This window comes from Phascolarctos cinereus, unplaced genomic scaffold (assembly GCF_003287225.1).
Source record: "Phascolarctos cinereus isolate Bilbo 61053 unplaced genomic scaffold, phaCin_HiC Scaffold_2;HRSCAF=192, whole genome shotgun sequence".
In the NCBI taxonomy this organism is placed as follows: domain Eukaryota; kingdom Metazoa; phylum Chordata; class Mammalia; order Diprotodontia; family Phascolarctidae; genus Phascolarctos; species Phascolarctos cinereus.
In genome coordinates, this window is record NW_027555625.1 from 225,377,973 (window position 1) to 225,403,757 (window position 25,785).

The 25,785-nt window shown below is 42.7% G+C and overlaps 1 protein-coding gene across 1 annotated transcript in view; it reads left to right on the top strand.

Moving 5' to 3' along the window:
- FER1L5 (fer-1 like family member 5) overlaps positions 1-25,785 on the top strand; it is a 62,801-nt gene that overhangs the window by 26,469 nt on the left and 10,547 nt on the right. The window contains exons 15-34 of the mRNA XM_078149158.1: positions 35-78; positions 595-677; positions 781-878; positions 1,259-1,387; positions 2,272-2,449; positions 5,822-5,946; positions 7,661-7,761; positions 12,126-12,309; positions 13,586-13,741; positions 16,829-16,987; positions 18,346-18,509; positions 19,239-19,353; positions 19,543-19,645; positions 21,642-21,784; positions 22,276-22,449; positions 22,858-23,008; positions 23,152-23,229; positions 23,603-23,784; positions 24,048-24,209; positions 24,593-24,697. Of these exons, the coding sequence (XP_078005284.1) occupies positions 35-78; positions 595-677; positions 781-878; positions 1,259-1,387; positions 2,272-2,449; positions 5,822-5,946; positions 7,661-7,761; positions 12,126-12,309; positions 13,586-13,741; positions 16,829-16,987; positions 18,346-18,509; positions 19,239-19,353; positions 19,543-19,645; positions 21,642-21,784; positions 22,276-22,449; positions 22,858-23,008; positions 23,152-23,229; positions 23,603-23,784; positions 24,048-24,209; positions 24,593-24,697 (2,634 nt within the window). The remainder of the gene's footprint in view (positions 1-34; positions 79-594; positions 678-780; positions 879-1,258; positions 1,388-2,271; positions 2,450-5,821; positions 5,947-7,660; positions 7,762-12,125; positions 12,310-13,585; positions 13,742-16,828; positions 16,988-18,345; positions 18,510-19,238; positions 19,354-19,542; positions 19,646-21,641; positions 21,785-22,275; positions 22,450-22,857; positions 23,009-23,151; positions 23,230-23,602; positions 23,785-24,047; positions 24,210-24,592; positions 24,698-25,785) is intronic.

Sequence of the window (25,785 nt, forward strand, 5' to 3'; positions counted from 1 at the left end):
CATCTTACCCACCACTCCTTCTACCTTATTGCAGCTGCCCTGCTTGACCAACCATATCAAGCTGAGGGTTCTTGACTGGTAAGTACCTGTAGTACAGCCACAATGACCTATTTGCCATCTCCCACTTCAGTGCTTTTGCCCACATCTGAAACACTCTGCACCCTCATCTCTGCCTCTTAGAATCCCTAGTCTCCTTCAGGTCCCAGTTTACATGCCACCTCCTACATGACAGTAATCTTGATTCTTTCAGTGGGTAGTGCTCCCCACCCCCACCCCCAAAGTGACCTTGGGTTTATCTTGTGTATTTTTGAAATTTACTCATCTGTATATAGGTTGCTTCTCTCCCTGGTCCCCAATAGAATGTAAGCTCCCTGAGGGCAGATTTTCCTCTTTTTACCCCCAGCACCTAGCACAGTGTCTGGTACATAATAGTTACTTATCAACTGTGTGAATGAATGTGTAAATCAGTGAATGCATGAATCAAATGTGTAAATGAATGAATGAATTCAAGATTGAAGTTCACCCAGGATGAAGTAATAGAGGTGAAGAGATGAGAGCCTGTCAGAGCTCAGCTGGAGCTATGTTCATTCACAGGAACAAAAAAGAAGACAATAAAGTGATTGGGATAGCCAGTCTGAACATCACACATCTCTCTTCGGTGGGAGCTCTCTCTAAAGGTAATCAGGGTAGACCCTTCTACTTTCCTAGCTCCCTGGCAGTCCTCCTCTCCCCCAACCCCCCTACCCAGTCTAATGGCTGCACCTCTCCCCTTGCTCTCAGCAGCATCCTCAGGCTTCCTGCCCTGCTTTGGCCCTAGCTATCTCATTCTTCATGGGGGAGACAAAGCATTATCCCCAAGCTTCGTTGAAGAAGAGCTTGTGAGTCCTTCATTTCGACTTCTGAGAACTATGGGAGGGGAGTGACCATCATGCAGACCACCAGTAAGAAACACTGGGAGCTGCAGAAACATCCCAGTACATCTCCATTGCCAGCATTCTGGTGTTAGAAGCTGTGTTATCTACTGAAGTGGTAGATGGAGAGACAAATGAAGGCTCTGTCCTGTGACTACTAGGGTCCAGAAATTCCCTTCTTGGGGTGGGGAATCAACTACACTGTGCATTTCTTAAATCAGCCTGGGGTAAGAAATAATTGGAACACTGAGCCTGTACTAAGGGAGTTTTTATTTCTTGTTTTGTTTTTTATAGCCTTCTATATTCTCTTCACACCTCACTTCTCTCTTGTCCCCTCCCTGTCCTAGTTCTCCCATCTTGACTCAACTGAGGAAGATTTAACTTATCGAGGTAGAGTCTTAATGGAATTGGTCACTGAAATACAAGATATGAAAAGAGAAGTTATTCTCCCTACGACTACTGCTGCCTTCATAGAGGTGACTGTTGTCTCCTGCCTTTGTACTGGCTGTTCTCCATACCTAGAATGTTCTTCTTCTGACCTTTAGCTCTTAGAATTCCTAGCCCTCCTTTAAAACTCAGATAAAGCACCACCTTCTACAGAAGAAATTTCCAGATTTCCTCAGCTGCTAGTTCCTTGCCCCACCTACCCACCCCTAGGAAAAGCTTCATGTAGCAGTTAGCCCTTGAGGTGAGCTTTGAATCAATCCCTTTCGATAGTAGGGATTCTAAGTGCCAGAGATACACGAGAGTGCATTTCAGTTATGGGAACAGTTGTGTAAATAGAGTGGCCTGAAGGTCATCCCCCAGAACAGCAAATATACTTAGTTTGGTTAAGACCATAGAGTATATGGAGGTGAGTGATATATAAGAAGTCTGTAAAGGTAGATTTGGATCTAGTAAAGTGTTTTAAATGCCCAGGAGGTGAGTTTGTATTTGATTCTGAATTAATAGTGAATCACTGGAGATTTTTGAGCAGGGGAGGGCAGCTGTGAGGTGGAGTAAGGATTCAAGAAGGGAGAGACTGGAGACAAGGGGACCAATTAGGATGCTATTTTGATCATTTAGGTGAGAGGTGAATAGGAAATTGAACAAGAGACAAAAGAATCTGTCTGTGTTTAATCCATTTGGTAATAGGGAGCCATTGTAGGCTTTTGAGGAAAGGAAACACATGATGGAAGCAGTGTTTTAGGATACCCTAAAGAGAGACCAGGATCTCTCCTGTGGGAGACAAACCACACCCCAGGAACTCTCCCTGGGCCTCTCATCCTTGCCTCTCTGCTTCCCTTCCCCTTACAGCCTTGTCTATTCCCTTGCTTATCTGATTTGAGGTGTGTGTGTCGGGGGGTATTTCATTAACCAGAGTGAACTGTACCGACAAAAGTATGGACTGTGTGTCATCTTCCTCTCCTCTACCATGATGCCTGCCTTTAAGGACCAGGTTCACTTTGAGGTCACCATGGGCCACTATGGTAACAAAACGTACCTGAATTATAAGCCGCTGGCCTCTACCATCCAGTACAACCAAGCAGTATCTGATGGTGAGTAGCCAAGACCCATTCTCTCCTGTTCCTTTGACTGTGTCCTAAATGTTCCACTCTTCCACCTTCCCTGGTCTCACTAACTCATCTTCCACTTGGTACCTTGGATATGCTTCCCAAACTCCTCCCTAGCTCCTCTTCACTACTCTTTTCATTCCTATTTGTTCTCATCTATTTCCTGTGCATCCTCTACATCCATTCCTTCTCCTATGAGTTATAAATGTGTCTCCAACCTTCCCCCCCCCAATCCAGGAGCTAAAAAACCCCAGGCATCTCATTCCTTTTTGACTCACAAATTCTCCAATATTTATCATTACCTTTTTAAAATAGATGTAGATGCCTTCTACAGGGGTTATCAAGGAGGCCAGAATACTGGAGATGGATACCTATTGGTCTTTGGGCCGATGTCTCCTAGCATCTTCATTAGACCACTTCCCTCAGGGGTTTTGTCCCGACATCTGGACTGTTGGAGGGGACAAACTGTGACTCATGGACCAACCTCTTTTCACCTTTGGACTTGTGGAAGCAAGAAAAGGGATTGATCAATAATGACAGTGATAATAAAGATGAGAAAAGAGTTGTGAGAGACATTTTGGTGGTAGACAGGTTCCATTGGATATGAGAATTAAGGGAGAGGGAAGGCCAAAGATAAAAATTAACTAACAATAAGTGTTTATTAAGCACCTACTAGGTGCCAGGCAAGTGGCACAGTGGATAGAGCACCATGCCTGGAATCAGGAAGACTCATCTTCCTGAGTGCAAATCCAGCCTCAAACACATACTAGCCATGTGACCCTGGGCAAGTCACTTAACTTTGCCTCAGTTTCCTCACCTGTATAATGAGCTGGGGAAGTAAAAGGCAAACCACTCCAGTGTCTTTGCCAAGAAAACCCCACATGGGTTTACAAAGAGTCAGACGTGACCAAAACAACACAACATGCCAGGCACTGTGCTAGACGCTGAGGATACAAAAGCAAAAAACAAAATATAGTATCTGCCCTTGAGGAGCTCACATTCTATGGAGTGAGAGAAGAACAATAAACACATAAGTATATATAGAATATAAAAAATAAATAGAAGGAAAAATAAAAGGCAACTTTTAAAAGCGCAGAAGTAAGAGAAGAGGGAATCAGGAAAGGTTTCATGAAGAAGTGTTTCAGCTGGGTCAGAGTTGGGGAACCTTCAGCCTCGAGGCCACACGTGGCCCTCCAGGTCCTCAAGCATGGCCCTTTGGCTGAATCCAAACTTCACAGAACAATTTCCCTTAATAAGAGGATTTTTTCTGTAAAACTTGGACTCAGTCAAAAGGCCATACCCAAGAACCTAGAAGGCCACAGGTTCCCCACGAGTGAGCTGGGTCTTGAAGGAAACAAGGGATTCTAAGATGCAGAAGCGAGGGGGAGGGCATTCCAGGTGCCACATTCCATGTGGGACAGCCAGTGAAAATGCATGGAGGCAGGGGATAACAGTGTCATGTGTAAGGAACTTAGGCAGGGCTATAGAATGTAGGAAGGGGAGCAATGTATAACTGCTAAATAGAGGAGTTTATATTTCATCTTTTATATTTTATATTTATTTTATTATATATTATATTTATCTTTATCTTTAAAGCAATAGAAAGTCACTGGAGTATATTGAATAGGAGAGTGACATGATCAGACCTGTGCTTTAGGAAAATTACTTAGATGGCTTTGTGGAGGATCTATCAGAATGGAAGGGGGAAAAATAAACTCTATATAGTGCCTACTATGTGCTAGGCACTATGCTAAAGCACTATATGAATATCTCATTTGATCCTCACAACAATATTGGGAGGTAGGTGCTATTATTATCCCATTTTATAGTTGAGGAAGCTGAGATAGAGGGCAAATGATGTGCCTAGGGTCACACAGCCAATAAGTGCCTGAGGCTGGATTTTAACTCCAGGCTCAGCACTCTCATCCACTGTACTACGCAGATGCAAATAACAGGTCTAACATTTGAACTCAATCCCTCTGACCCCAATTCAGAGCCCTTTCTATGCCACTACATTCTGAAGATCAAGAGAGAGTTCTAGACTGGAAATAAGAGATTTGGGAGTTTTATGTATATGTGTGTATGTATATGTATATGTATATAGTTATATAGTTATATACAGTTACATAATTATGTAGTTATAGTCATCATATAGTTATATAGTTGCAGTTGTTATATAGTTATAGCTGTTATATAATTGTTATATAGTTATATAGTTACATAGTTATATAATTATATAGTTATACTTGTTATATAGTTCATCATTATAGTTGTGTAGTTCTATACAGTTACATAATTATATAGTTATAGTCACATATAGTTATAGTTGTTACATAGTTTTACATACAGTTATATACTTATATAGTTATTTATATTTATATAGAGGTTGTAGCTGAAGTCACAGGCCTGAACCTACAGGCCTCAAAAATCAGTGAGACTAGAGAGGTCAAAAGCCATCGGCCTCATTCACTCTCCAGATTTCTGCCAGGGTTTGTATTATCCTATACAGACTCTGGCATATCAATGTTAATGCCTAGCTAGCACACCTCAGCAGCTAAGTGTTTCAGGAGATGGACCACTGAGCTTAGAGTCAGGAAGGCCAGAGTTCAAATCCAGCCTCAGCCACTAGCTGTGTGACCCTGGGCAAGTCACTTAACCATTATTTGCCTCAGTTTCCTTGTCTGTAAAATGGGGATCATTATACCCACCTCACAGAGATGCTGTCTCAAATGAGATAATAACTGTAGAGCACTTAGCACAGTGCCTGGCACATAGTAAGCACTTCATAACTATCAGCTATCATTATTAACACTGAAAATGTGTTGAAACGGTCAAACATGACAGAGATCAATAATTGCCTTAGTCACAGTATTCTCCCCTCCTCTATAGAGCTCAACCTGCCTACAATGTAAATGAATATTCCTTGAGCTGAATTTGCTGAGTTTGAACCTATTAGATAAGTCTTGGAGAACCTCCTGATACTCAGCCTAACTAACTTGCTCCATGGTCACTTAGTTGGTATGTGTCAGAGGCAAGACTTGAACCCAAGTCTTCCCGATGCCAAGGCTGACTTCCTGTCCACCATGCCGAGCTGCCTCTCTCGTTTTATATCATTATTATTGTTAAACATAATGATCTGACTGCTATTATTACTATTAGTAATGTCATTATTAATTACTAACATTTACATAACACTTTAAGGCTTGCAAAGTGCTATATTTATCTTATATATGCACATATATTATCTTATTTGAGCTGCTTTAATTAGCAAATATCAAATAGTCCCCAAATGCTATGATGGATCAGTGAGGGGGAACTGATACTGAATTCCTCCATTTCTATATATTTGTGCCCCAGGTACTTCCTACCACTACCTGCCCTGGCATAATTCCATGCCAGTAGTGACTCTCACCTCTTCCTGGGAGGATGTCAGCTACCGGATGAATTCCCTCAACATCTTACATGTGACTCGGGACCGGCTGGTGAGTGCCTTGGCTGAGAACGTGGTGTGGGATGGAGGCAGGGAAGTCCATGAGAGATACGATAAGAGAACATGACCAAAAAAAACAATCACTGGCCTGTCCCCCCAGAAGAAATAACCTTCTCTTCGTGACTAAACGCTCTGGCAAGGAGCTTCTGAGCTCAACGTGTCAGTTGACTTGTTGAGAAGCAGAATAGTAATAAAGACAATTTTTATGTGACGTTTCAAGGGTTGCAAAACATTTTATGTTCATTGCCTCATTTGATTCTCGTAACAACCCAGCAAGACAGGTGTGATGATAATCTTCATTTTACAAATGAGGAAACTGAGGCTCAGAAAGGTTAAGTGACTTGCGCACAGTCACATAATCAATGTATCAGAGACAGGATTGAAGTGTAAGTCACCATGACACCATCCAGCCCCCTATCCATTATACCACATTGCCTTCTACCTGAACAATTTGGGTTAAATTTATCAATCAATAAGCATTTACTAAATTCTTCCTGTGGGCCAGGCACAGTGCTAAATAAGCAGTGGGTATACAAAGACAAAATTAAAACAGTGCCTGCCCTCAAGGAACTTACATTCTAATGGGAGAGGCTATAGGTGTACAATAGGTATATGTAGTAACATTTACAAAGTAAAAACCAGAAAACCTTAAAAGGGAAGGCGGTAGTAGCTGGAGAGACCAGGTAAGTCATCCTGCAAAAGTGGACACAAGTTTATTCTTGAAGGAAACAAATGATTCCAAGAGTTGGAGGTGCAGAGGTGAGCATTTCAACCATGGGAAACAGTCAGGGCAGAAGCATGGGATATCATATATGAGGAATAGCAAGGGCTGTAGAATGCTTAGGAAAAGGGATGCACTTGGATAGGAGAGCATCCTGGGTTCAAATCCTGCCCTTGGCATTTATTAGCTGCCTGTTGATGGAGAACCACTGAGCCTCAGGTTTTTTTCACCTGTAAAATGAGGATAAAAATGCCTGTGGTACCTATCTCACAGGTTAACGTGAGGATCAAATGTGATGATGTATGCAAAGTGCTGTGTAAACTTTAAAGTACTATATAAATATTAGCTATTATCATTCCTAGCTACAATTCCTGCTGCCCAATTCAATTCAATGAGCATTTATCAAGCACCTTGTTGTTGTTGTTCAATCATGTCCAACTCTATGTGACTCCATGAACTTTGTCCATGGGTTTTCTTGGCAAAGGCAACTGAGGTGATTTGCCATTTTCTTCTCCGGTATATGCCCATTTTACAGATGAGGAACTGAGACAAACAGGATTAAGTGACTTGCACAGGGTCACACAGCTAGTAAGTGTCTAAGGCTGGATTTGAATTCAGGTTTTCCTGACTCCTGGCCTGGTGCTCTATCCACTGCACCATCTAGCTGCCCCCTTACTATGGGTCAAATACTGTGCTAGGGGCCCTGAGTACAAAGATGAAAAGAGGTAGTCTCTGACGTCAAAGAATTTACATTCTACGTTTGCCTATGCTGAGAGAGAGAGTAGGGGAGAAGTTCTACCCATGCAAGGTTTGGGATGTATGGTCTCATAAGGCCCTAGCCTGGAGTCTTGAGGTCCCCACTGGGATTCTTAGGAACCTGAGGATTCCCAGACCCTTGCTGAGAATGTTCTGGGTACAAGCTAACTCTGTAGTTTGGCAATGGCTTAGTTACCAACTTGAATCCATTTCTCTCTCTCTGGGGCAGAAATCCAACCTGGAGGCCCTGAAGTCAATCCGGAACCCTAAGAACCCAATGTTTCATAGACTGTGGAAGAAACTGCTGCAGGAGCTGTTGGAAGACTGCAAGTAGGAGAGGAGGGTGGAGGTTGAGGAGGGGGTGTGAGGAGGGGACTGGGAAGAATGAGCTAGAAGTGTAGGGCTTTGGGGGAAGATCTAGAGTGTTGAGTTGGACTGGGCTATGAATGAGTCTAGGAGCTAATGTAGTAATGTGTTTGGGGCAAGAGGAATATGCCAGAGCCAGACTGAGTTGAAGTTAATCAGGAGGCTAGACTCCAAGACAATCAATCAATCACAAGTATTTACTTATTTATTTTAATAGTATTTTATTTTTTCCCCATTGTATGTCAAGATAAATTTTAGCATTCATTTTTACAATATTTTGAGTTCCAGATTTTTCTCCCTCCCTCCCTCCCCTCCCCTTTTTCTTTCATTTAAAAAAAAAAAGATTGGGGGCAGCTAGGTGGTGCAGTGGATACAGCACCGGCCCTGGATTCAGGAGGACCTGAGTCCAAATTTGGCCTCAGACACATAACACTTACTAGCTGTGTGACCCTGGGCAAGTCACTTAACCCCATTGCCTAACCCCCCCCCAAAAATGATTTATTTAGTTTCAGTTTTCAACATTCACTTTTATAAGATTTTGAGTTCTAAATTTCCCCCCATCCCCAAGATGGCATGGAATCTGATATAGGTTATACATGTACAATCATATTAAACATATTTCCACATTAGTTATGTTGTGAAAGAAGAATCAGAACAAAAGGGAAAAACCACAAGAAAGAAAAAGCAAAAAAGAAAATAGCATGCTTCGATCTGCACCCAGTCTCCATAGTTCTTTCTCTGGATGTGGATAGCATTTTTTTTTTTTTGGAAATGAGTCTTTTGCAATTTCAACAAGTATTTATTAAACCTTTATTATATGTTGGGCCCTGGGCTAAGCCCTGGGGATACAAACAGTGCCTGCTATCATGGAACTTTCATTCTAATGGAGAGACAACATCTACATGAATAAGATAAATACCTCAAAGCATCACCAGGAATGAGGTACAGACAGTGCAAAAACATGGAGATAGGAAAGAATTGTTGTATCTGAGGAACAAAATGTCAGCCAGTATGGATGGATTGTGAATGGAAGGGAGTAATATGAAAGAAGACTGGAAAGATAAGAATGGGACAGGGTATGAGGACTTTCAAATGCCAAACCAGAATTTATATTTTACCATAGAGGTCACAAGTAGCTACTGGAGTTTATTGAGTAGGGGAGTAGTGCAGTCAGATCTGTCCTCAAGGAAGATTCCTTTGGCAGCTGTGTGACATGTGGATTGGAGGAGGAATAGATTTGAGGGACAGATAGGTATAGATAGGAGATGATTACAATAGTCAAAGCAAGAGGAAATAAAGGTAGTGACTTTGTGAAAAAGGGAAGTAACCAAGAAGCCTTGTAGAGAATGGAATGTTTGGCAACTGCCTAGTTTATACGGGATCGGTGAGAGTGAGGAATTGATGACACAAAGGCTGCAATCCTGGGTGACTGAGAATGGTATTGCCCGTGACTAACAGGGAAGTTCAGAATTGGGGTGGATTTCAGAGAAAAGGTCATGTGCTCTATTTTGGACATGCTAAGTTTGAGATGTCTATGGACCATCCAGTTTGAAATGTCCAGTAGGCAGCTGGTGATTTGGGACTACAGCTCTGGAGAAAGACTACAGCCAGATAAAGAGAACTGAGAATTAGCTACATAGAGAGGATAATTGAGCCTTGGAAGCTTGCCTCCAGGAGTAAATAAAACCACTCTGGCATTCAAAGCCCTTTGTAACCTAACCCTCTCCTGCCTTTCCAGTCTTGTTACACTTTACTCTCCAACACATCTCTTCAATACAGTGACAGATTGGCCTCCTGGCTGGTTCCACAAACAAGACACTTCTCTCTCAACTCCACTCATTTTCTCTGGCTGTCCCTCATGCCTAGAATGTTCTCCCTCAACTCCACTTACTGACCTCCCTGGCTTTAAGTACCAACTAAAATCCCAGAGAGAGAGATGGGCTCTGAACAGAAAACTGAGAAGAAACAGTCAGCTAGGTAGGAGGAGACCCAAGAGACAGCAATGTCACAAAAACCCAGAAAGTAGAGAGTGCCCAGGAGGAAGGTGGTCAACAGTGTTCAAGGCTTCAGAAAAGGCGAGAGAGAGATGAGGACTAAGAAAACACCATCAAATGTGACAATTAAGAGATGATTGATTAACTTTGGAGAGAGCATTTTTTAGTTGAATAATTAGACCAGAAGCTAGGTTGTAGAGGAGAATAAGAGAAGAGAAAGTAGAGGGAGGCACCCAGTGTTGACACCTTTTTAAAGAAATTCAGTCAGGTGATACTATAAGCAAACTAGGAGAGCAAGGAATAGTTTCCCTATCAGATCTGTGGAGAAGGGAAGAATTTATGACCAAACAAGAGATAGAGAATATTCTGAAATGCAAAGGAATGACTTTGATTACATTACATTAAAAGGGGTTTGCACAAACAAAGCCAACGTATCCAAGATAGAAGGGAAGCAGAAAACTAGGAAACAATTTTTACAGCCAGTGTCTCTGATAAATACCTCATTTCTAAAATACATAGAGAACTGAGTTGAATTTATAAGAATACAAGTCATTCCCCAATTGGTAAATGGTCAAAGGGTATGAATAGGTGGTTTTCAGAGGAAAAAATTAAAGCTAGTCATATGAAAAAATGCTCTAAATCACTGATTAAAGAAATGCAAATCAAAACAACTCTAAAGTACCCATCACACCTATCAGACTGGCTAACATGGCAAAACAAGAAAATTATAAATGTTGAAGATGTGGGAAAACGGGAACACTAATGCATTGCTGGTGGACTTGTGAAGTGATCCAACCATTCTGGAGAGCAATTTGGAATTATGCCCAAAGGCTATAAAACTGCATACCCTTTAACCAAGCAATACCATTTCTAGGTCTGTATCCCAAAGAGATCATAAAAATGGGAAAAGGACAAATGTACAAAAATATTTATAGCAGCTCTTTTTTGTGGTGGCAAAGAATTAGAAATTGAGGGGATGCCCATCAATTGGGGAATGGCTGAACAAGCTGTGGTATATGAATGTCATGGTGCTATAAGAAATGATGAGCAAGTGGACTTCAGAAAAACCTGGAAAGACTTATATGAACTGATGCTGAGTGAAATGAGCAGAACCAGAAGAACACTGTACACAGTAACAGCCACATTGTTCCATGACTGACCTTGATTGACTTGGCTCTTCTCAGCAATGCAAGGATCTAAGACAACTCCAAAAGACTCACAATGGAAAATGCTGTCTACAACCAGAGAAAGAACTACGGAGTCTGAATGAAGATGGAAACATACTATTTGATTATTTCTTCTTTCTCATGGTTTCTTCCATTAGTTCTAATTCCTCAATACATCATGACTAATGTGAAAATGTGCTTAATATGGATGTATAAGTAGAACCCATATCAGACTGCACGCTGTGTTGGGGAGGGGGAGGACAGGAAGAGGGAGAAAATTTAAAATTCGAAATCTTATGGAAGTGAATGTTGAAAACCAAAAATTAATTAATTATTTTTTTGAAAAAGTTCAGTAGGAAGAGGAAGAGAGAGATAGGATGGTAGCTGATAGAGATGTTGAGGTTTTTTTAAAAAGACTGGGAGAAGACAAGCACATTTGTAAACCACAGCAAAGGAACCAGGGAATATATAGAGAGACTAAAGACTAGGGAGAGAACAGGGATGATAACAAGGAACAGTCTGATAGGGAAGGCAGGAGGAGATGGCAAAGGTAGAAGGATTGGCTTTGTTAAGGAGAAGGACCAGCTTGCTCTTCAGCACACAAGAGGCTGGAGCTTTGGTTTGGCCCAGGGCAGGTAGGAGATGGCATGAGGCAGCACAGTGGAGGCGACTTCATGGAGCCTGGGTCTGAATCCTGGCTCTATCACTTCTTGCCTATGTTACCTTGGGTTCTACTTGTTAAATGAATGGGTTGAACTAGATGGCCTCTAACATCCCTCCCAAAAAATGTTTTGCATAATGTCACATGTATAATTGATATCATATTGCTTGCCTTCTCAATGAGTAGGCAACTGAAGGGAGGGAAAGAATTTGGAACTCAAAATTTTTTTTAAAAAATCTTTTAAATAATAAGTTTATTAGAGAAAAAATAAAAATAAAAAGACTCTAGAGACACAAAAACATCTTTAAGTCCCTCCCAGCTATAGATTTATGATTCAGAGTGTTTTGAAAGTCAGGTTGTATGATCCAGAAATAAACTTTTAGATAAACTTCCAACTTTTGTGAAAGGGGCATGTTGCATGGAGGGGAGAGAGAAAGAATGAATGGGTGTGAATGTCAAGTGACAGGCAGTAGTACCAGCTTCTTCCTACTCCTGTCCCTACCCCAGATGGCCTCTGCCCAATGTGAAAGACCAACCCCATGCCACGATCTTGGACCAGAATTTATGGAAACTTCGACAACTGGTCCTTGAAGAATTGGCAGAGGAGGCCATGAACAGCGAGCATCAACCCATGGAAATGCTGCCCACAGCTGAGAGCTGGTTGTATCGGCTCAACGCAGTGCTCCCAGAGGTGGGACATCTGTCATGTCATCCTCTCTCATTCATTGGTGGGGGGGGGGGGTTACCTGCTAGGCCCCTCAACACTGTGGGCCCCTTTCTTGTCCCATGGAGTCTCACAGAAGAGTCCTTAAAAAGAGGTACATTCATTCACTCAACAAGCCATTTCACAATATCAGGTATTACACATGGAGCTAGAAGGGGCTTTTGAGAACATTTAATCCAACTCCTTCACTTTATAGGAGGAAATTGAGGTCCAGGGAAGGGAGAGGACGTGCCCAAAGTCCATAGAGATGGAAGGGAATTTGAACCCAGATCCTCTAACTACAGAACTAATACTTTTTCTACTGCATTTTAAAATTTTATTTTAAAATTTATTATTATTTAAATTTAATTTTAATTTTGATTATTTAAATATTATCATTATTATTTAAAATTTAAAATTTCCAAACATTTAAAAAATGTATTAACCTGCTATTCCATTTACTCTCCTTTACACTGACCAAATTTTGAAAAGAAAAACAAACCTCTCAATACATAGTGCAGCAAAACAGACTCCTATATTAGCCATGTTCAACAATATATGGCTGTCTCTACATTTCCAATCCATAACCTCTCTACTAGGAGGTATGACATGTTTCATCTTCCTGTGGACTTGAAATTGATCACTGCATTGGATCAGAGTTCTAATGTCTTTCAAAGTTGTTTTTCTCTTTAATATTGTTATCACTGTATGGGATTATTCTCTTAGTTCTCACTATCCTCTGAATCCACTCATAAAGGTCCTTCCTGGTTTCCTCTGAAATTGTCCATTTCATCATTTCTTACGGCACAATGACATCCCATTACATTCATATACCTCAATTTTGTTTAGCCATTGCCCAATGGGACATTCCCTTAGTTTCCAATATTTGGTTATCTTAAATAATATTTTATTATTTAATTTTATTATTTATTTCATATTATTAATATTAAATGATATTAACCAATATTTAGCTAGCTTAAAAAGAGCTATTATAAATACATCTGTACATGTACTTAGATCTCTTTCCCCTTTCTTTGATTTCTTTGGGGGTAAAGGTCTAGTAGTGGTATGGTATTCTTCATTAGTGTTTACTATGTGTAAATACTGTGCTAGAAAATGGGGGTACAAAGGACAACTTAAGCTGAGGAAAAGTACAGACCCTGGGGAGCAAGAGGCCTAGTCTCCTCTGAGTGTCTTACATCTTCTCCCCAATTCCTCTCTGCCTGTTTCTATTCTTCCGCCCCTTCTCACTTGCCCACATCAGCCTCAGTCTGGCATCCCTGACGTGGTGATTTGGATCCTGTGCAAAGAGCAGCGGGTTGCCTACGTCCGGGTACCGGCCCATTCCATCCTGTTCTCCCAGGCTGGGGCCCTCTACTGTGGCAAGTTCTGCGGGAAGGTTCAGACCCTCTTCATGCAGGTGAGAAGGGCTTTGGCCCCTTCCCCCAGAGACCTGGGGTAAAGAAGTGCAGCGAATGGTAGGGCCCATGGGATAATAATAATAATAAAAATTAGCATTCATATAATGCTTTAAGGTTTGCAAGGCACTTTACTATATAGATATATATAGTAAATATAGAGATAATATTTTTATCTCATTTTATCCTAAGAACAACCCTGGGAAGTAGGTACAATTTTTATCCCCATTTTATAGGTGAGGAAGTTAAGGCGAAGTGACTTGCCCAGGGTCATGAAGCTAGGAAGTATTTGAGACCAGATTTGAACTCAGGTTTTCCTGACTCCAGATTTAACACTGAATCCACTTCTGTTAATTACGATGATTCACAGCACCCAAGGCAGCTAGCTAGGTGGCTCAGTGGATAGAGTGCTGGCCCTGAAGTCAGGAGGACATGAGTTCAAATCCGGCAAGTCACTTAATCCCAATTGCCTGAAAAAAAAAAAAAGGAAAAAAGATTCACAGCACCCCTGCATGCTCTCAGCCCAGCTGGCCCCTGGAAGTATATAGGAGTTGGGCTGAGAGCCAATCTCAGTCTGTGAGCCCCTCTCCCTGTTATTATTAAGTAGACAGGTGAATATACTCAAAGGATCTGTGATTTCCTCAGTATGGGCAACTCCCTTCAACAGATTGGACAAGTCAATCTCTTAATAAATAAATCCTAGGGACGCTTGAGACGTGTAGAGTTTAATTGATTTGTCCAAGATGACACAGTAAATTTCAGGGAATTCGAAAATTAAAGATTTAGAGCTAGAAAGGATCTCAAAGTCATCCCTCATTTTACAGTTAAGGAAACTGAGGCCTAAAAGAGGGAAGTGACTTGTCCAAGGTCATACAGCTAATATGTCAGAAGATGAGGACAACAGATTTCAAGCTGGAAAAGACCTTGGAGGTCATTAAGTTCAATACTCTCAGTTTACAGATGAGGAAAGTGAGGCCCAGAAAGAGGAAATGACTTGCCAAAGATTGCACAGGTAGTAAGTGGGAAAGGTAGAATTTGAATCCAGGCCCTCTGACCCCAAATCCAGGACTCCACCCACACCAAGCTATCTCATACCTTAATAAGCACTGGCATTTATACAGGCTCCAAAGTTTGCAAAGCACTTTGTATGCAGTCTCTTTGAGGAAGCAGCATGCTCTGGTGGGCAGAGAAAGCTGGCTCTGAAGTCAGAGGACCTGGGTTTCAAATCCAGCCTCTAATGCCACCATCTGAATGACCTTGGTGTATATTCCATAAACTCACTGGGCCTCAGTTTCCTCGTCTATAAAAGAAAAAGGTTGGACTAACTGGCCCTGAGGTCCCTTCCAGCCCTATGTTAATAGTAGTCTTTTGATCTCATGCAGATGCTCAATCACAACAGTTGTGCCAGGTAGGTGGTACAAGAAGGGAGAATTTGAATTCACATCTTCCTCCCTCCCAAGTCTAGCACACTCTATCCCCTATATTCTACTGCCTCTATATGTAGTCAAAAGCAGATTAAAATAAATATCAATAATGTTGCAAAATTACAAAGAACAAGCTTGGGCCCAAAGAGGAGAAAGGAGAAGACATTTCCCCCCTTCCTTTGTGAAGATGAAGGTGTGGGGAATGGAACACTCCATATATCACTATACGTGCGAGTGTGTGTGTGTGTCTATATATATATGTGTGTATATATATATATATACATGTACATATTTTTAAAAATTTAATATAGGGTGTGAAACACACTTTACACACACACACACAAACACACACACAGTTTTTAATTTTTATTTTATTGAAACACTTCATATATCACTGTTTTTTTTTAATTTTTATTTTATTCTCTCTCACTCCACCAGTTCCCCCACCTATGGAGAAGGCAAGAAATACAATACTCATTATACATATGAATTCATGCAAAATATATTTCCACCTTAGCCACGTTATGGGGGAAAAAAGCAAGAAAAATAAAGTGAAAAACATATGCTTCAATCAGAGTTCATAAATTCTCTTATCACCATATTTTTAGAGGGTTTTTTTTTTGGAGGAGGCAGCTAGGTGGCAGAGTCGATAGAGCCCTGGACCTAAAATCAGGAACACCTGGGTTCAAAATGCAATCTCAGACATTTATTAGCTCAGTAACTCTTGTCAAGTCTCTTAAACTGTCTTTCTGTTTCTCCATCTGTAAAAACAGAAATAACAATAGCACACACCTTCTAGGGATGTTGTAACGATAAAACAATATGATACTTGCAAAGTGCTTTACAAATCTTAAAGAGTTATAGAAATATTAGCTATTATAGTATTGATGGTTTTGCTGGGGGGTTTTTTCCTCTTCCTCTTTAAAAAAAATTTATATAAGATCACTCTCTGGGAAGGGTAAGGAGAAGGGATACAGAAGGAATATAAAAGAGGTCAATAAAAATTTATTTAAAAAAAAATGGGGGCAGCTAGGTGGCGCAGTACATAGAGCACCAGCCCTGAAGTCAGGAGGACCTGAGTTCAAACACTTGACACTTACTAGCTGTGTGACCCTGGGCAAGTCACTTAACCCCAATTGTCTAAAAACAAAAAAAAAACAAAAAAATGAACATTAAGATGGGGAGGGTGCACTTCCTAAGGTGGAAAGAAGTCACAAGAAGAACATAGTGCCTATAGAGGAGGATGTTCCTAGGCAATGAGCCCCAATGTAAAGGGCAGTGCTGACTATAGGATGATTCTGTGTATATTCATTGGTTAGGGTTTGGAGTTTTTTCAAGTACAGGTAAATAGAGTCACCATCTACTTCTCCTTGACCAGCTCCCTCCCTCACTGCCCATTTGCCTGGTTCTCCACTGCATTTTGGTTCCCTACCATGTGCAAAGTCCAGGGCAAAGTAATTATCCCAACTGACCATACTCCAGGGAGAGCTTCAAAGGCCTTCTTGGATTCAACTGCCTTCAAGTTAATATCACTAGGTCCTAGTGGCCTGGGACAAGGGTAGGCCAGGCTTAGAAGCCATTAGGGGAGGAGAAAGCTAGACTCATTCCAGGTGTTACACTCTTGCTTCACTACCTGTTATGAGAGGGATCTTATCTCTGGCTCAGCACTCCAAACATCAAGAACCAAAGACCTTACTGGAGGCTCAAGAGCAGAAGGGAATGAAGGCAGCCCAACTCCGGGTGTGCATGTGGCTAGGCAATGTCTTGGACAGCAGTGACCTGGCAAAGACTAGCTATCATGATTTCGTCTTCTATTCAACCACAGTAAGAAGCCTGGCTGGGAGTCATAGTCATAGGGTGATGGGACTGGGAAAGGGGGAGGAGAAGTTGGGGAGAGAGGGAGAAAGAATGTAAGAGAAGCCTGGGAGGATGAGGTGCCCAAGAAAGGACTTGTTTTAACTCGAAGAATTTTTGGAGGGGAACCTAGAGATCATTTTATAGATGAGGAAACTAAAGTCCAGATGGAGGTACCTTCCTCAGAGAATAAGGAGTCATGAATAGGATGAGGCAGGAGGTCCTTGGGGACTTGAGGCCGAGGGAAGGCACTCCCTCCCTCAGACAAAGGGATAAAACATGAAGAGGTATGGTGCAAAGCCATTTCCCCTCTTCTGCCTCACCTATCCAATTATTTCCTAAACAGATTTTTTTTAAGGGGAGTGGATTTGGCCTGTGAATCTATAGAGGGAACTCTCCAGAAATGCTCTACAACTTAGAATCTTAGAGACTTAGAGACTCCAAGGCTGGCTCCCTATCTTCTACACCAATGTCACCCTCTCCAATTGATTCACTGATGGTATACTTCAAGGCTTCTGTATGTTCTAACTGGTCTCTGCCCTGACCTCACTGCTTTAGGCCCCCACTACTTACTCCCTGACCCCACTATTCCCAGCCTTGGCTCTCCTCACCAGCCCATGCTCTACCTCCAAAGCATTCCTCCTTCCTTTTCATGAAATCCCGCCTTTCCTTTGATTCAAACTATAGAGTCACTTCCCCTGATACTCATGACTCCTTTCTACTCAAAGGGATCCTTCCCTTGGCCTCACCATCGCCTTGAGCTTACTTATCTCTCTCCTCCCCTTAAATCTCCAAAAAGAGACTTTTATACTCTTTGCCTTCCCGGCCTCACCACCTACTCACCACTGGTCAACTTGCAATCTGGCATATGTCCTCTGTCTCAAACTCTTGGTTCATCTAGGGCACCTCCTAATCTAGGCTCCGGTTTCTGCCTGCCTTCACTCTGCAACCAGAAGGGAAATTGGGTGGGTAAAGCTCCCAAATACATATAAAGCTCTTTATATACCTTAAAGTGTTCTGACAATGTTAGTTACTATTGTTGTTAAGCATAGTGTGATGGGGTTAGTGTGGTATAATGGTAAGGGTACTGTATTTTAAATCAGAGGATCTGGATTTGAACACTATAGCTTTGTTATGTTATCTGTTTACCTTTGAGCAAGCTATTTCATCTTTCTGGGTCCTGGTTTCCTCATCTGTAAAATGGCTGGGAGGCAGGGAGAGGCATTAGACTAGATGGCCTCTGTGGTCCATCCATTCCAGCTCTAAGGACATTATTCTATAACCTCATCTCATATTTATCTGGTTATGTGCCTTATTACCTCTCTCAGTATGAGAACCAAGCCATGTACCAGGGCAAGTGGGGACCAGAGGGACTGAAAAACTATCCCAACTTCTCTGATGTCACTGGACACCAGACTCTCCCCAAGGAGAACTTCCGAGTGCCCCAAGGATGGCGCTGGCAGGGGAGCTGGTTTGTGGAACCCCGGACAAGGTGAATCTGGCAGAGGATGGGACGGGGAGGACAGTGGGAGTAAGACGGGCTGAGTTAATGTCCATGGATATATATATATCAATGTCCATGAATATATATCCTGCCCAACCTCTTATTCAGACCCTTCTGTTACCCACTATGGGTGGGGATGTGGCTATTATACTGTGCTCTAGTGGAAGATGAAGAGAAATACCAATATGTAATTAGTGAGGTGGAAAGGATGGCCATGAGACAACCACCCCGCCACTGAAGCTAGGGATAGACCTGGCCTTGTCTAGTCAGGACACAAAGCTATAATTAGAAATTCTTTTACCTGGGGCAAAACCAGTGGTGGGGGTAGAAATGGGGATGGTACTAAAGAGGATAGTCCAGTGGGGGTGGGAGGGCCATGAAAATTGTGACTACGGACAATCTCATCTGGAGAAGGAGGCCCATCTCTTGGCCCAGTTCTCAAAGGCACAGAGGGAAAAGTCAGTCTCTGAGAAGTGTCCAATGGTAACAGGCCCCACATGGCAGCCCCAGGCTGGGCAAGGGTCATGTTGCATAGCATAGGATGGTGAAGTACCATGAGGCTTTGGGGAGAAAGCACCCTGGGTCCCTCCTCCTTAGTTACGTCTGAGAAAATTCAGTGAGGACATTGTATGGGGCTAAAGGACAGGGGAGAGGTTGGACAGGCTGGTGAGACAGGTATGAGTACAGGTTTCTGTCCTGTCAATCTCTTCCCTCCAGATTCCTTCTAGACACACACATCAACCAAAACCAAATACTGGAGGAAGTGTACGAAAACCAGACCCGGAAGATTTGGGAAAGTTGGGCTCCAGCTGCCATCCCAAACACTGATATAGTAAGTATGAGTGGTATCCTTAAACAGAAATAGGATAACTAAAGCTAGGTAGAAGATACAAAGCAGGGATTACTACAGTGTGGATGAAATAGAGTAAAGTAGCTAGGCATGTTGGAGATGGGTGGAATCCTGGATTGCCATTCCCCTAAATTCCTCAGTTCACTCTCTCCCTATTCATCCTTTCTGCAGATTGGACAGCCTGTGCAAGCTAGAGAAAACATGAAGTGCCCAAAAGGCTGGTTCATCAAGGAAAACTGGAATGTGGACTTAAACCAGGCAGTGGATGATGAAGGCAGGTTTTAGTATCTTTGGGAATGTCTGCCTGCTGGATGGGCCCCAGCTCCCAAACCACTGATATTAAAACATTAAATGGCTTTAAAGTCTCTTCTAGTTCTACATCCGTGAGCACATATATAAACCACCCCAACAGTGAAGGATGGTGTCTAAGCATGAAGGAAGTGTGAGCCATTCTGTGATCCCACCCCAATAAGACTCAGAAAAGTGGGACACTAAATCTAGGAGACAGTGTGGTATAGTGGAAAGAGCTATGGATTTGGAATTTTTCGTCAATATTTCTAGAGAGTCTTTGAATTCAGTTGACTGAGAGTTAGGAGACCTGGTTTAAAATCCTGACTTTGCCCCTACCTGTGGGACTTGAGAATATAAACTGAGTAGAAGGTGAGGGTCCTTTCCAGGGCTAAAATTCTATATTCTATACAGATTAAAGCATACTTTTTTTACTTTATTTTTCTTGAGGGTTTTGTTTTGTTTCTTTATCTATGTTTTCTTTTGCAACATGACTATTATGGAAATGTTTTGCATGACTATACATATATAACCTATATCAAATTGTTTGCCTTCTTAATGGGGGGTAGGGAAGGAGGGAGAGAATTTGGAACTCAAAATTTTAAAAACAAATGTTAAAAATTGTTTTTACATGTAACTGGGGGAAAATAAAATAATAAATTTTTGAAAGAAAAAAAGAAAATTCTATATTTTATTCTACTCTATTATTCCATTCTAGTCTCTTATTTTTTATTTTATTCTGTCTTGGTCTGTTCTATATTGTTCTATTCCATTCTATCCTGTTCAGACAAGCTTTAGAACAAGTCTCCTTTACTACAATGAAAACGTAATTCCTTTGCTTTATTCAGTTTTGATTCAATAAATATTTATGAGAGGCCTCCCATGTGCTAGGCACTAGGAACACAAAAGACAAAAAAATGAAAGAGTCCTTGTCTTGAGGTTCATGGGTAGAGGATGGGGAGAGAACAGTGACTATACAAATAAGTAAATGCAAAGAAATTTCAGGGGGAGGTAGATCCCAAGACTGGAAAGATCATGAAAGGCTCCTGTAGGGTGTGATAATTAAGCTGGGCTTTGAAGGCAGCTGGGGGTTCCAAGAAGCAGAAATGAGGAGGGAATGTAATTTGTATTCTCCTGGCTATGCCTCCAAATACTTCAGAGTTACTAAGTTATTTCTCCTTTTCTCCAGGGCAAAAAGTCATAGCACCATTAGCCTTTCATAGATTCATAGACTGTTAGAACTGGAGGAAGATTTAGAGCTCATCTAGTACAACTCTCCTATTTTCTAGGTGGAAAAATTTAAATCCCCAGTAGAATGTAAGCCCCTTGAAGGCAATGACTGATTTTCATATGTTCATCTTGCCTTTGTATCCCCAGCACCAAACCAAGTGTCTTTCTGCCCTCCCACACGTATGTGCCTGGTACATACACACACACACACACACACACACAGACACACAGGCCAAATCTTTGATTCAGTGTAGGGAACATCTTGTTTGGAAATTCCTTCCACAAATACCAATTAGTTATTCTACAGATGGTATTGGAAAATTGCCAGAAGCACTGAGGGTTTTAGTAGCCTGGGTCTGGCCAAACAGCCAGTATACATATGTCACAGGCAGAAGCCAAGGTGTTCCTGACTCTAATACCAGCCATCTATCCATCATTCCATGCTGCCTCTTGCCTTGCACATTGTGGGCACTTAACACACTCTTACAGGTTTGCATTTATTTGGTTTGTAAACTAAAGGCCCAGAAAAAAGGAATGACTTTTCTAAGATCACATAGGTCATCAGAGGCAAACCTGGGGCTTAAACCCAAGACACCTCACTCCCAGTACTGGGTTCTTTCCAGCTGTACCTCCCAGGGCCTATTTCTTGGTGCTTTAACCAATCTGCTTATCCTCCCCTAAACCTTCTTTATGTTTTCTATGCCTCACTGGAATTGGGCAGGCAAAAGGCTAATAGGTCCCGCTTCCTACAGGCTGGGAGTATGGTGTGGGGATTCCTCCCTCGGCTATCCCAAAAGCTTGGACTGCTGTGGAGAAGACCTATCATTCCTGGCGCCGCCGCAGATGGGTGAGACAGAGATGCCGAAAAACTGGAGAGCAGAGACATGAACAGAAGGTAGCTGCCTCCTGGTAGGCAGGGGGTCAAGAGGAAAAAGATTGAGCCAAGAAGGTCATTTCACCCCACTCCCCAAATTCTTTTCCATTTCACCCATCGTCTGGCTTGAAATGCTGCCTCAGACCTTTCCTAGCTCTGTCACCTTGGGCAAGTCCCTTAATCTCTCTGAACCTATTTCCTCATCTGTAAAATGGTACCTTCTTCCACAGGGCTATTGTAAAGATCTATATAAAGTGTTTTGCAAACCATAAAGTACTTTGTGTAAGACATTTTACCCTCTACTTCTGTTCATTGTATTAGTATCCTCTCACTCTTTCTTCTTTTCTGTCTTCATATCTTTTCATTGCCACTCAGGCCACATTCCCACAACCCTTTCTGAACTTTGGGCCATCTCTCCTAGAGGAAGCTCCCTGGGCTGCCTCTCCTAGAGGAAGTGTCTCTGCATAAAGCTTCCAGACTGAGTCTCTGCCTACTTCTCTGCCTACTCACAGCAGTCACCTGTTCTATCTGGGGAAGAGGAAGGCTGGGAATATGGCCCCTTTGGCTCCAAATCTGACCCAGATCCGCAGCCAAATAGCATGTTCCGCCGCCGCCGCTGGCACCGCAGGATGACACCCATGGAGGACGTCAATATTTCTCCCATCTTCTTCCTGGAGAGATCCTTGGTAAAAGATAATGGAAACAATGTTCCTCCTTGCTCCAATCCTTCTCTCCCCTGTAATTCTAGCCCATTGCGAAGCACAAATCATACCCTGCCAAGTACAAAGGGGTTAAGGGTGGGAAATGGGCCCCAATCAAAGGTTCCCAAGATCCAGAGTACCCAATGCCAATCCTGGCTCCTAAGAGCCCAGGGATCTACCACCAAATCCTACCCTACTCTCAAGCAGGGCCCTTGTCCCATAACACAGCTTCACTGGATTGAACCTGGGGAAGAGTTAGTTGTCTTTCATTCCCACAATCCTCAGAGTGGGCCTTGGTTTTGAACCTGGCTCTGGGGAAGTAGGGATCCAGGGAGAGCCTGAGACACTTTGGTGAGAGGCCATCCTGGATGACAGGTCGTGGAGAAGGAGAAGGAGAAGAAGAAACTAAAGGAGATGGAGAAACAGAAGGCAGAAGAACGGGGAGAGGTTAAAAAGGAAAAACAGGATCTCATGACTTCAAAAAAAGCTTTAATTGAGACACCCCAAAAATTCAGCACTTCTTTCATCTACTGCATGATCTACGGTGAGCATCTTAGACAGGGGGCATGCCCAAAGGTACCAGAGGTCTAGTTCCTAAACAGCATAGAGGAACAGATGTACGGTTGAGGGTTAAGGAGACCTAGGAAAGGGGAATAGATATTCGTGGCTCCTCTGTCTCCCCTCCAGAACCACAGTACTACCAGCTTTTCTGCTATATCTACCAAGCCAGAAACCTGATGTCTAATCACATCCAGACCTTCTCACGTAAGCACTTTCCTCTTCCATTGATCTCTCACCCCTCTAAGGAACCCAGAGCTATAATGACAGTTCTCTGGAGTTCTCTGGAGGTATGACTGTGGGCTGTGCCACTGGGGTAGCTTTGGCCAAGAAATAGCCACCACTTCCATAAAGTAGTTAGAGCAACTTTCTATGAGGCCAAGGCCACCAAACAGAGTTCCTAGAGGACAGAGGATTGAATAGAGGCTATAGATGCTTCCTAACTCCCCAACATCACCACTTAAAAAATGGACAAAAGGGCAAACTACCAGATAAATGACCATGTGTTCTCTGGGCTAAATGAACCCCTCATCTTTCTATTTCTTATTCCCCCTCCTGCCCCTCCTTCCCCCATACCTAGACTCTTCCATTCAGGTGATCTTCCTGCACTATGGCCAACGCACCCGGACACTAGAGACTTCCCTGGTCCCAACATGGGATCAGACATTGGTGTTTCACCACATTCTACTCTATGAGAAACCCCAAGATACAGAAGAAAATCCTCCCCTCATATGCCTAGAACTCTGGCAGCTGAATTCCTATGTACGTGAGCAGTCATGAGTTAAGTGGGGGCCTCCATTGCTGCTCCTGCAACTCCTGCCCTGGGCATGGTTTATTCCTGTGCCCTTCCCTGAGGTGGTGTTAATGGCATATGCTGCACAGATCCCTATCCCAAAGACCAGAGACTTCATTGTTGGCCTGTGACTTTCCCCTTACTTTGTTACATATCTCAACCCATAGAATCCCTAGAGTCACCCCTACCTATCTCAGCCAACTTTTTAAGATCCAATTTTCCTGTATGCCAGGGCAAGGGGAGCTTATGGGGAAGGAGCACGTGTTCACCAGTTGTCTGTCTAGATCTCCAAAAGCGAACCCTACCTCTGCTAAGCTGGCATTCCATTAGCAAAGAGCCAGGGGAGGAAGAGGGAGAGATTCTGGCTGCTTTTGAGCTTATCCTAGAGAATGAGGTACTAAGAGTGGCAATTCAGCTGCGAAGGGCCCCACATCCTCCAACTTCCCAATCCCTTCCACCTGGGAGACAAAGGGCAAGTCTGCTGGGTGGGTGTTGGGGGACTGAGGGTGAGAAGTGAGGGCTAGGTGTCAGACCACTTTGGTTGTCTCCTTGACCCCATGAATGGAAAGGAATCACATGTGAAGTTCTCAACCTTGGAGAGAGACTCTAGGGCCTCTTCAAAGAACTTCCAGGGACCCAATCAGGCCCTACTTGAGGTGCAGGGAAAACTGGTCTCAACTCCAATGAGTCCTTAATGTTTGTCCTGCACTTGGGATCCTAGAATCATAACTACAGAACTGGAAAGAGCCTTACAGGTCACTCTCCTTCACTCTTCAGATGGTCAGTAACCAGAAATCTCTACTCATGAGTATTCCCTGGAAGAACGGCTACTATACTCTCCCCAAAAACATCCAGCCCTCCTTGAAGAAAACTGCCATTGAGGTAAGAGGGCTTGGGGAGTAGGGGATGGGTGGTCCTAAAAGTTGATAACAGGAACATGTGTAGGTGCCCAGGAAAAAGGCTCATGATTCACCCCAGGCAGAAGTGATGAGGGGGTCTGGACTTTCCTTCTTTTCAAACACCGCTTTTGTCCTTCCTTATTCCTTGACTCCACATTTCTTGGAACTCATCTATCTGAAGGAAGTACAAGAGCTGAAATGGGGGAGAAGGGGAAGGGGAATGGAGATTCAAATGCTATCTTGCAGGATGTGGTGGCACCTGGTTCCACCTGAGGGTCAGAGGTTCAACAAGGTCCACCCTTCAAGGACCCACCAGCCTGTGTGCCTAGACACAGAAGTGTCTTTTCACACAAGAGTGAAAAGAGTAATTTCTTCAGTGGGATTACTATGCATTACTGATCTCGCTGCAATCTGTGGTCATGACAAACCAGCCTTTTCTCTGTTTCCCCTGTTTCTGGGTCTTTGCACTGACCATCTCCTATGCCTAGAATGCACTCCCTCACCACCACTTCATTACCCTTACTTCCTTCAAGATTCAGCTCAAGTACCTTCTTCTACACACAAAGCTTTTCCTAATCTCCCCAACCACCTACTTTTTTTAAAATATAGATTTATTCTGAACATACTTCTGTATATAAACGTCTCCTCCTCCAGAATGTAAGCTCCCTCAAGGTAGGGATGGCTGTATTTGGGGATTGGGGGAAAGCGGTCTTTGTATCACCAGTGGGCACTTAATAAATGTTTACTGATTGATAGGCTGAAATACCCCTCCCCTCCCCCACCCCCCAAAGGCAGGGACGATTTCTAACCTACGGCCTTTTGCCCTGGTACACCTTCAGGTATACCTGAATTTTACAATAGCACCTACTGATTAAGGATGAGGAAGGTGGAAGAGCCTAATTATTAATCAAGTATTTACTGAGCACTGTCAGTACCCAGCACCATGCTAGGTACTCTGGAGGATAAAAGTGAAGTGTATGATACTCCCTGCCTCAAGGAATCTGCAAACCAGGAGCAAAGTCCAAATTTAAACACATGAAATGGTTAGATGACAACACAAAAATGGAGACA